At 41.3% G+C, this 12,357-nt stretch overlaps 1 protein-coding gene across 13 annotated transcripts in view; it reads left to right on the forward strand.

The window, feature by feature from the left end:
• The window catches only part of casz1 (castor zinc finger 1), a 179,935-nt gene that overhangs the window by 144,740 nt on the left and 22,838 nt on the right, over positions 1–12,357 (forward strand). For 6 of the 13 annotated variants that reach the window (XM_083919746.1, XM_083919747.1, XM_083919743.1 and 3 more), the window contains 5 exons: positions 717–1,277; positions 6,636–7,536; positions 9,554–9,619; positions 10,054–10,149; positions 12,223–12,319. In XM_083919746.1, the coding sequence (XP_083775872.1) occupies positions 761–1,277; positions 6,636–7,536; positions 9,554–9,619; positions 10,054–10,149; positions 12,223–12,319 (1,677 nt within the window). In that variant the 5' untranslated portion in view covers positions 717–760. The remainder of the gene's footprint in view (positions 1–716; positions 1,278–6,635; positions 7,537–9,553; positions 9,620–10,053; positions 10,150–12,222; positions 12,320–12,357) is intronic. The other 7 variants (XM_083919749.1, XM_083919745.1, XM_083919741.1 and 4 more) reach the window with 3 other exon arrangements.

Raw genomic sequence — 12,357 nt, forward strand, 5'->3', positions numbered from 1 at the left:
ATGTTTCTGTCTTGGCTAGATGAACAGTTAAAGACAGCAGAGGGTATGTAAAGAGCATATATACATGGTATATTCTTTTAATTTTAATAAAGAAACACATACGGTTTAATCACACTGAATAACCCACATGGAAAGATGGCTGCAAAAAGACCAAAAGTACTGAATTTTCACTCCACATCCTGACAGCTTTAACGCTGTGCAGACCCCCACTCAGTGGCAGGCCCATAGCCTCTTGAGGTGAGAGTGAAGATAACATTTCACAGTGTCTCTATAGCGCTGTCATGTGAAGGATTATGTAGCCATGTATTTGCTGCTTGTAGTACCGTAGGGGGTCTGATACCTATCTGCCTGTGGTTTCAGCTGCCTGAGCTTTTTTTCTGCTTTTTTTCCACTACTACTTTAGACCGAGCTGACCGAAGAGGTGTGACTTAGAAAGATATGTACAGTATCTCTGTGTGTCCTTCCAGTCTTGTGCTGTTATTGTTAAGTGCTTTGGGATGTTATTAATAGCAGCAGACAGTGTTGTTCAGTGTTGTTTTTCCATTGTGATCTTTAAAATCAGTAAGTAAGTAAGTAAGTAAGTTACTGACGCGGAAGAACAGGTTCACTCATTGAGTGAAAAAGTAGAGTTAGATTTTTAAACTTTAACACTGATAAATGTGTTACCGAACAACTTAAACTAATCGTCTATCTTTTTTTGTTCTTGTTTCCATCAGCTGAAAGGAGTTTATGCACTGAAACGACCTCAGGAAAATCCAAGATGGCCGCCAAAAGGAAAGGTGGCCTAAAACTCAATGCTATCTGTGCCAAGCTGAGCCGCCAGGTGGTGTTCGACAGCAGCTCCCAGAATGCAGAGGGAGATCAGAGTGTAGCAGAAAACAGTGAGCGTGGCAGTTCCCACTACGATGACAATGAGACCAACTTCCCTGAGAGCCTGAACCTTAGTCAGAGCCTAGAGGAGGACCAGAAGAGACGCGAGGCCATCGAGAAGTGGGTCAACGGTGAGTATGGCGATGAGCCGCCAGCTCCTGACGATGAACAGGAGCATGAACCAAAAGTCAGGAATGACGTAGATGGCCCTCCTGAGGGCGTGTACATGGTACAGCCCACAGGCTGCAGCGATGACGAAGACAATGCAGAGGAGGCCGAGCCCGTGGCAGGCTCTCATGATGGCAGTTACCATGACGACAAAGAAGCTGAAGAAACCCCTACAAAAGATAACACCTACATGCCACCAAGCGAGGCCCAGAGTCGCCAAGCACCTTTCTCCTCCACAGGTACATTTTGACTCTCTGTTGTCCAATCAGTTTTCTTTGTGATGTCCCCACCATACTCTGATTCATTTGACCCTTTTTATACATCTTAACATTCTCTAACACTACTTTTGCCCTACAAAACATTCCACTCCATAGAATAAAGGGACAAATGCTTAGATAAAGGGTTGCCGCATCCACATACAGTAAGCTTAAGTGTGCCCATTATTGGAAAGACACACTCTAGAGTTACATTATGAATAGCCAGTGACATTATTACCCTAAAGACAGATTCAAATGGCAGACCGGGGGGGGGACAGGAACTTGTCAGTGTGTGGTTAACTGCATGAAGAAATTCATAAATGGAGTAGGCTTACAACATAAGGCTGTTTATGCACTCTCCCAGCAGCTGTGGGCCAAGAGCGCATGGCAGGACCAGGCTAAGCTTCATATTACACCCAGGATTACATATTGAGTCTTTGATTTTCCCTAAGCTCACTAAACTTAGCCACTGCTTCAGACTCCTCTATTACATGGAGGTGTACTCTGCCGTGGAGGAGCTCAGGTTTTTTTTTCACAGTTGTCAAATACAAGAGATCAATCGTCAAATTAAGTCAGAAAAGGGGAATTTAAGTACATTCTTATCAAAAAACATTGGCTTCATGAATTTATTGTTAGCAGACATGGACATATTTTAATAAATTCCATAATACAATGTGCTCTTGTAAATGACTCATAATAACCCCTGTTTAATTGTGACATGATGTTCCCACAGTATAATTCACTGATTATCAAATAGATAAAGCTGGCATAAAGAGTCTTTCTGAAGAGAATGTGTCAACAGCTTAAACAATCTTTTAAGAAAGTACCTTTAACAGTCATACACTGTGACCCTTGAAGCTAGATGCATGCACACTATAGGAGAGATTGGCCTTTGTATAGCAGTTAAAACACAGAGCTGTAAAAAGGAGAAAAAAAATTCTTATATGAATAGATAAAGCCTGTTTCACAGACAGCCAGAGCAAGAAAAAAAAAGCAACTGCAATTTGCAGGTGAGACCGGTTGTTGCGGTACAAAAACAAGTTTTGTTTTGTGCTTGCTCACCTCACTTTAACAGTTTTTTGGTCTTTCATCTAGGTTTAGGTATCTACCTCAGAGTCATGTACACATGCTCTTTTTGTCTGCATTTCTTTTTGTTTTACAGCAGTAGCTCCGGCCACACATAGATTTAGAGCAGGGGCTTCTGAGAAAATGACGCAGGTTTCATTTCAGCGGCAAATGAAAAATGCTTTGTGGTTTTAATTAGTCATTTTGTGTATATTTCATGGCCATAAAACCGTCTGTCTGTAAATATGTATTACTGTTGTGTAGCAGGCCTACACCTTTCCCTTCCTTACTACTTTATGTCTCACAACAAAGCTAGAGTGTTTGAAGACTGCGGGGAGAGCATTCTGCATCAGTTGCAAATCTTGTCTTTAGAGTGGGTTTTTTTTCAGAGTTGCTCTTTGTTGATTGTAACTAGGGCATCTATATTGCCATGTTTCTGCTCAGCTCACAATTAAAACATTTTTTTCGCCCCTCTCTCTCTCTCTCTCTCTCTCTCTCTCACCGCTGTCTTTCAAAGGCTGATGCGGAGTGCACATAATTATGCATATAAACATAGTGGCTTAATTATCTCTCACAACATCAGTGACAATGTAATTAACAAACATTGCAAGATCAATGAGAGAAAGTGCGACCTTCAAAACATTTAACTCCTCACATCGAGGCATCGTGCGGATTTCCTATCAGTGCAAAACCCCAGAATACTTTTCCTAGATAATTTAGATGTCGCATTAGAGCCCTCATAAGCCAGTCAATGGAAAAACCAATGAATAAAAACTATGAAAGCAATGACAGAGATGCTGGATCAAACAGGCTTGACCATGACTTCCATTTGCAATTCTGGGTTCACTGTTAAAGGTTATTGTTCATTTCAAGCTGTTTCAAAGCCCTCTCTATTTACTGCTTGTTAATTAACTAACCAAACAGAGGGGAAGTTTGAAGCTCTATACAGTTTTGTGCGTGTCAAATTAGTCCAAACAAATGCACATAATGTCATTTATTCAAAGCAACTCTTGTCCATTAAAACAAAACAATTTCAGTAACATGACCTCAAATTGCTTTTTAAAAGAATATTTAAATTATTATACCATCTAAAAGAATCCCATTATTCTAAACTTTCTCCGACTGAACACTGAAAACAATGCATGCTATTAAACTTTCTGTTTTAACCAAATGGTTTACATGTGCATGTGTGATTCAAAACTGACACCCTTTTGAGGGTATTCAAACTCTAGATTATTCCAAATATAGGCACTAGCATGCACCTTTATCATCAGCGACACCTCTGCCTCTCAGTCCTGTGAGCAGGAAAGCTATGCCACACTGATGGCCATGTTTGGTCAGTCAAAAGGAGATATAAAGCCCATCTGTTATCATATCTTGGAAGGAAAATGTGGCCTAATTGCCTCAAATATAGACAAGGCAGGTCTGTGTTGTGTGTTGGGTTTTGCTTGCCTGAAGTGTCAAGATTAGGAACCACTTGTTTGTAGATTTTCCAGTGACACCAGAGAGAGTGCAGAGGGAAATTTCAGATATGAGGGGTTTTTTTTGTTTGTTTTTTGTTATTGTGGTGGGTCGGTACACCTTAACCGATACACCTAGACATAGTTTCCCACCTGGTGTCACATGACATCATGAAGAGGCAGCCAGATAGGGCTTGAGTAGAAAACTCATTTACATGGTGTTTTAGAAAGGTTCTCTCCTGTCAGTCCCAGTCATAATCCTTTTCAAGTCCAATCACTTGCCATTCATTGATAGCACGCCACATGGCTCCGCTGATGAATAAAGAGACTCTGCTAATTTTTTTTTTGGACAAGTGGTGATGATAATACCATAAGCAAATAGAATATGAAAACAGAGATGACGGTACTCCCATGACAGAAACCACTAGTCTCTGCAATAATTAACAATTGACTCTGCTACAAAAATGACAGATGTTTTCTTTAATTTGACACCTACTCCAAAGCAAAAGTCAACAGGCATTCATCGGTTCCCAGACAATATTTAATAATATTCCCATCAATTCTACCTATAATAAAAAATACCATCCTTCGCACAGTAAAGTGTAGTTCTATTTTCTGACCTGGGCACGTCTGCCCTAACTTTAGAGCTATATGATACGTATCTGTGGCCTGAGATGCCCTTACAAATACAGTAGCAGTTAAATCCAACTAAGCACAAAGGTTATCTAACGAGTGTTTAGCCAAATTACATTTTAAGTGGACATGTTCAGTTGTCTTTCCAGTGATCTTTTATGGCCTGTATGATTATCAGTTGAACATCTCAGGGAAACACAAAATCTTACATATATACAGTATTTCACTCTGTGGTTTGAGTACATGTTAAAACATGGTAGATCTGATGAAAAGATCTGTGGCAAACATGCATGTATTTCCTGTCAAATACCTGATCCATTTCTGTTAAATTTTTCATGCCCTTTCGATCCACAAGATACTCTTTCATACTGAACCATCGCGCAGAGGAGCAACCCCAACGCTGTGAATGGAAATTTGGGGATTATTTTACATGCTGCACAGGAGATGTGAAAAGCAGGGCACAGACTGATTTAGCAATAACTGAGAAATCTGAGACAAGAACAGAAATATTTGTGTATTAATTACCCGGCTGGTAGGTGGTATTACTTCTCACCAGCTCATGTGTTGATGGCGATAGACAAAAAGCAATAAAACATTTTTAAAAAGCATTTAACATTTTTTTTAAAAAGGGTTTTGACCCTGGTCCTGAGGATGAGCCAAAGCCTTTACATGACCCAGGTGAAATTGTCATCTGGTACATTACTAGCATTTCTGTGTTCTGGTATTTTGCCTGATATGCAAACAGGAGATTTATGGAATTGAGTTGGTTCAGCCAACACAACTGCCTCACAAGTTCCCCCTGCCTCTCCGTACATTTTCCCCTCTTCTTTAAGCAGAACTTTGTCCCTCCACTGCTCTCAAGCCCAATCATTTTTCCCTTTTCTCCACTCCCTGACCCCTTGCACTAACCTGGATGAAAGTTAATGGGCCAGAATTAATCTCCACATAATGCAATTAAACTATACATTTACTATATTTCGCCTATGTCCTTGGGGAAGTTGTCCAATTTAATGGACTCTTAAAATGAAAGTGATGTTTCAGTTCACAAATGTGTAAAAAGGGGAAAAGATTCATTATTTTCACTCTTGAAGGTGACACAATATTCATGTTATTTTCAAATACCTTACCCCAAGTTTCATGGGGGATTATGAATTATGAATTGCACTTAACATGACATAATTTCCTAGCAGATAGTAATTATAATTATGCCATTTTCAAATTGTTAAGCATCAGCCATCATGTAAAAATCTGTAGGCAAGTGCACCTAAGATGTTTTATAAACAGTTTTCCTGCTAAACTTCCCCTATATATTTTTTTTTTCTCAAATTTGATCTCTTAATGTGGTAACCAACATTTCATACTCTCACATGTGAAATAATTATTTAAAATGTTAACCTCAAAAGTAATTATCTAATGAGTTTTTATAGCATAACATAATAGGCATAGAAAATCAGAAGATGTGTTTAGAAGTGTACTCAGTGTGTCCTCTGCTACAGTCACCCGCAGATTTTGCAGTAATGACTTATAGTGCAACCAAAACAGGAAGAGCATTGCCTCAGACGTCTTGTAGACACATAAATATAGAGATGTACAGATGCTGCTTCAAGCTTGCAGTGCAGAATCACTTTTCCTGTTTATAAATTTACTACAGTTCTGAAATGACGAGGATTAAGACCACCACATAATTTATTGTTCAGAAAAAGATATACACTATAATGTAGTGGAGAGGGGATTGTTAAAAAAATAAATATTGTCCACTTGAACACAAACTAGTGCCAGATTACGCTATTCATAACTCATGTATTTGATCCCTAATAAAAAAATAAACAGTCAAATATAGACTATCCTCTTAGGCTACAAAGTTCAGCGACAGTGTAACTGTACGAAGTGAGCATTAATCAATATGAAGTGAGGGAGAACCATTTGGTGGATGGACTGGGGACTTTGGCCACTGATTAACAAGCCTTGAGCAATGGGTTAATTTGGGTTCAGTTTCACTACTCAAATGAAAAACTATTATAATATGAAGCGAAAGTAAAGACTTACAGTAATTACAGTAATACCAAACAGCACCAATGACTAAGGTTTGAAACTCGACACATTTGCTGGTATGAGAGCAATTAACAGAAGTATTCATCTCACATACGTATGATCTCACTACTCTACTCTTTTCTCTGTGCAGGAGAAGCATCCGCCCTGCGAGACTATGCAGCAAACACCATGAATGAATTTTTGGGAATGTTCGGTTATGATGACCAGCAGGTAAGGGATGAGCTGACCAAGAAGATCAGCTTTGAGAAGCTCAAAGCCGCTACCTCAGACCCCTCATCCCTCAGCAGTGAGGAGGCCTCACGGCGTGCCCGCTTCTCCAAGTATGAAGAGTATATTCGTAAGCTAAAAGCTGGGGAAACTCTACCTTGGCCCATACATGCAACCCCACCAAAACCAGACAACCTCAACCCAAAACTGGCCCAAGACAAGAGCGCTACCATGCTCCAGACCTCTGGGAGCGTCCCAGGGGCCGAGGCACAGATCTACCCCCCGAGCCTGGACCACAAACAGCCCGGAGGACCTCAGCTGGGCACTTCTCAGCTACCAAATCCCTCTCACATGCAGAACATGGCGTCCCGAGCCTCCAAGTATGACTTCTTTATTCAGAAGCTGAAGATGGGTGAGAGTCTACAGCAGCAGAACGGTAATGCTTACAAGCGACCCTCCAAGTATGACCTGGAGAACGTCAAGTTTCTCCACCTCTTCAAGCCTGGTGAAGGTAACCCTGACATGGGCGGTGCCATTGCCTTTAAGACCTGCAAAGTGGGCCGTCCTTCGAAGTATGACATCAGAACAATTCAGAAGTTAATGCCAGGAAATCCAGAGGCCTCACTGATGCCGAATGTCCTCGCTACAGCGCCCGGTAACCCAGGAGCTCCTGGTGTCCCAACTATGGGCACAGCTGGGGCCAGCATCGCCCCAGGGCTCACAATGGACCAGACAGGACAGATAAGCTTCAACGCTGCTGACTACCTGAAGTCCAGCTTTTCAAAGACTGACTCCATCACCACGGGCACTGTGTCCTCTGTTAAGTAAGTCTGCTCAAACGTCATCAGAGCTAAACTAGAAAGCACTCAGAGAGCACATGACTTGCAACTGCAACACAATCCTTTTTTTAACCTTTATCGAAACACATATGTAGATAAATAATGCTGATTTTTGAGAAAACTTAAATCCTGTCTAGAAATATTAAACTGATGCAAAAAAAATTCAAAGTGGTGAAAAATCTATATAGCTGATACTGGGCGTGGCCTATATGAATTGATATTTGATTGATGTTTGACCAGGGAATCAAGAGAACAACATTAGTTTTAGGGTATTCATTAAATTAGGACTGTGCGAAAAGCTTTAGCGCTACAAATTGTAACATTGTGGCGTAATTCGTACCTCAAACTGATGAATTACTTTGCCCATGACCAAACTTCCCAATAAAAGTAGTAGATCAGTTTATTTTAAGTTAAGACAAACAAACAGTGAATAAAACATAACCTTGGTATTGTTAACAGTGAGGTAATATATGTACAAAACTTAGAGGGCAAGAGATGACAGCATGTATCCCATTGCTTCTCATCCTCTCTCTTATTGGTAATTGAGATGTGTGAACATAGCGTGACATACTGCATAAGTTATTTGCACAAAAACAATGCATACCTCTTAAAAATCAGCTAATAAAAACCATAACCTGTCCATTAAAATTGCAATTTAAAGTTTATTGGTGGATTGAAAAGATCCCAAGTTCCAGAGGAACACCTTGGAGCCAATGTGAGGCTCACATACACTTAACTGCTACTGTGAGTCAGTTAGCCTAACGCAAAGGTAATTGCTACCTCCACAGCAGCCAACAGGAATGTAGTGTAAAATAGCGCATAGCGCCCAATAGATCCACGTCATGATGAGTTGAGAAGGCACATGAAGTGTTTACTCGCTGTAGCACTCCGTGGAGACTGATTTAGCACAGTCATCGCAAAGTGACTGACTTCTTTCGTTTGGCTAGGGTGTAACAACTCTCCCTTTAATTACTTCGGAGCCATGACTAACCTCCCGGCGAGTCACAGGGGCCGACTCCACACTGCCTGACGAGTGCACTTTAAAGGAAGTAAACGAGGGGTTTGGGGAGGTAGCCTACAGTCGTGTGCGCTACCTGTAGGAAACAGCTCCCAGAGTCTGTTTGATTGGTTTTGACCTTGTCTCTAGTTAGTCAAGACCTATCAAAGACACTGTTCAAGAGCCCTCAGGCACCTCTCCCTCAGGCTTTGGTCTTTGTCAGGTTGGGGCTTTGTGGCGCTGCAAGCTAGGCTAACTGACCCAGTCTAGTGCTTGTATACAGGGAGGAGAGAGGGAATACTAGTGAGAATGTCTGGCAGTGCATCCTGCCCTCTGGGCCAGATTAACCTCAGGTCATCCCCCGTTTGGAGCTGCTCACATGGAGCTAAATGCCATTTCTGAGAGAGAGCAAGCAGAACCAACACTGTCACTGCTACCTGTTTTATGAAGGAAATCACATCACAGGTGACAAAATGCACACAGCATTCCTCTGTAATGTGATCAATCTGTTTTGAATTAAATCTGATTGAATCAAAACTGATCGAGTCGACAGATTAGCTTGATCCATATGCATTTGAATTGTTTTGTCTTAAATCTTTGTTTGAACTGAGTCCAGACTGATTGGAGACAACTTGACATCAGCATTAGACCCAAAGGCCCTTAGAGATTATCAGAAAAGACCTTTTCAGAGCTTTTCTTCCACATCCCCCATTATCCAGTTTTGCGTATGAGCACTCACAAAAATACCCATATAAAAGATTAATGTCCCCTTGCTTCTGCATTTTGCCTTTCATTGGTTGGGAGACCATGCATCAAAGTGTGTGCCTTCTATCCCTGATTCATACAGCACATGAAAACGCTGTTATGCCACAAGAAAATGTATATTGATAGTCCAAAGTTTGGGAGCGGCTTGTAAGTAAATATTGTGTCAGTTTGTTTTTATTAACAACAAGCAGCCCAACCTTACCATTAATCCTGTCTCTTTTGTGTTTGCTGTTGCATTAGGAATGGCCTGCCACCAGATAAACCCGCCAGCGACGACATCAACCTCTACCAGAAATATATTGCCAGGTATGCAAATCCCTCAATGTGCTACACCAATGAAAAAATATGCCCAAAACAGAGATGAACCTTTTTTTTTAATCCACTGATGGTGTGTTTTATTCAGTGATGTAACTAGATCGTAGACTGGTGTGAGAATGTTCTGTGTGCAGTAAATTGATTAAGAAAAGCCCCAATTTATGTGCTGAGAGGAAGTAGAAGGATGAGGGGTAATGAAAGTGAAATGGTTTGATGGTAGCTTACTGTAACTGGTTGAGTAAATGCTCATGGTGTGTATAGTACTAAAACATTGAGGAGAACATAATTCTGTGCAACTCTATTGTTAGCTGTCACTGACACAAAGAGGATATGAGCTTAGGCCGGGTTCTTCTTGAGTTCTGCTGTTTATTGTTGAACACACAAGGAACCGACTGATCTAAAAAGTCTGTCATTCACACCAACAGAGACAAAAACATCAGGGGTGGGTCGGTATCTCGCGTTTCAATGGACACAGAACAATGTCCCCCAGTCTGGATTCATTTTGAGCCGACACTAGAAAGGTGATTATCATTTGTTTGTTTATTCCGTTTAAAAAGAAAGAAAAATAGCATTTGAAAAGCCAAAGTGGCTTTGGCGTTAATGATTACTTCTCCAAGCCATAACATGAAGGGCACAAATCAAAGCCTTGGCACTGACAGACACACACACAAACACACACGTCCTCATCTGCACACACACACGCATACACATACACACACACAAAACCCCTTCCTTGGACTGATTACATTTTGCAAGAAGATTTAATTAAGGAATTTTTAATGAGGCTTCTGCTGGCACTGCCAAGAACTGTTTTGATATTTGCGCTGCATAATGCATAAAATTTGTCTAAACATCTCGGCAGTTGATGCACGGGGAGGCTGCAGATAAGCCCAGATACAGTTTCAATTTCCGTGTTGGGGTTGGAAAAAAAAGAGAAAGGAAAGAAGAGGAGGGAGGAAAAAAATGGAAAAGGAGGGCTCATAAAAAGGGCAAATGTAGCACCGAGAGGGGAGGTAGAAGCGGGGGAGGGTCCTCTTTGGAGCTCGGGCTAATGAGGGCACACAAATACTAAAAACCTGCTTTGTAAACATGTTCGTACCCAATCCTTGTGAAAAGAGAAAAAAAAGTTCTTCATCTCATCACCACACTACAGTTTGATGTTTTAAAGAGCTTCGCTGGTAGTGTTTAGTTGCAGTTTTCACTCTTTAAATGCTTTCATGCACCCACTATTGCCTCGGCACTTTGATCTGTGTATCTCTATTGTAACTGGAGATGCGCTGCAATCTCTGTATCGTGGCGATATTAATATTTAATCTGGTGCTGAACAGCAGCGGCCCATTAGGCCCCCTGACGCGGCAAGTGGGAATTGTCCAGAGGCAAAGTGATACAGCTGGGCAATGAGCAGAAGGGTGGGCCATAGTCTCAGGGGGGTGAGGGGGCTTTGTGTGTTCATCAGTGTAAATGCTTGTGTGCGTGTGGGTATGTAGTGTTTGTGAAATAAGAGTATAGAAAACAGTAATGGTAGGGACATATGTTGGTGTGTACGCACGTAGTTCAGCTTCTGGTTTTGTCTTTTCTAAAAAAAAAAGCCATCAAACCTTACCAAAGCCCCCTCTACCTCCATCACTCGTTTTTAGACACACATACACTCTCACAGCCAACTTAAAAAGAGTAGTGGATATGCAGTTCAATTAGCTTGATGAACTCAGCAAAGTGATCTGTAAATGCAGCTTTGGGATAATCCCTACAAGGAAAAAACAGAAAGAGAGATGGAAAAAATATTACTTAGCCCCCTTTTCCCCCTCTCCTCTGCACTGGCAGATGGAGCTCTTGGCAGGAGCAGTGCAAATGTTTATTTGTGTGTTTTCACTGGTAATTGGAGGATTTTAACAGTCATCATCGTCAGGCTTATAATCACCACCGTAAAAGTGGCTGTACTGTAGCAAGTGGCAGCCTTTTTTTAAATATATAGCTCGAGACTAAAATCTGTTTTTTGGACTTCAGACGAGTGAGGGAAAGGGTCTGGGGTTAAAAGAAAAACTGTGGTTAACCTGAAAGAACTGTGTGTTCATTTGACAAAGGTTTTCATAGCATTGAGAAATAAAGTAGTCATGAGGTCCCCGATCCTTGAGTGGGTGTGTGTATGTGTGTCGAGGGAAAGGGTTTCAGTGTAATAAGTGTCTCTTACGGCTGCTTTGGAAATAAATGGAGCTAATTCAGTTGAAATTGGTGTGACAGACGGGTAAATTGTTGCAGCGGTGTGGAAAGCAGAAGTCAGTTTGAAGGTGCGAGCTGTGATACTTTGAAAGTGAGACGCGCTTAATGCCTTTGAAAACTCCTTCACCTGTTTTTCTTTTGTGCTGTTCCTGGTATTTCAAATCATTTCTTCCCTAATCATTCTCAAATTGCTGTTGATTATTTTTGAATCACACTGCCATATATTAAGCTTTTTCGTCCCTGCAACTGCTCCTTGTGCGATAAGCCCCGATCTGTTCCCAGGTTTTTGAACCAGTCTTGATGTCCTTTTATTCACTGCTCTGTGTGGCTCTTCAAATGTGTAACGGTTGAAATATGTCCTGCAACTTGGTTTTCAGGTTCTCTGGAAGTCAACACTGTGGACACGTGCACTGTGCCTACCAGTACAGAGAGCATTACCACTGCATGGACCCTGAGTGTAACTACCAGGTGAGCGTGAGTACCTTACAACTTTTTTGAGCATCACTCAAATA

This window comes from Echiichthys vipera (genome assembly GCF_963691815.1).
Source record: "Echiichthys vipera genome assembly, chromosome: 9".
Taxonomy (NCBI): Eukaryota; Metazoa; Chordata; class Actinopteri; order Perciformes; family Trachinidae; genus Echiichthys; species Echiichthys vipera.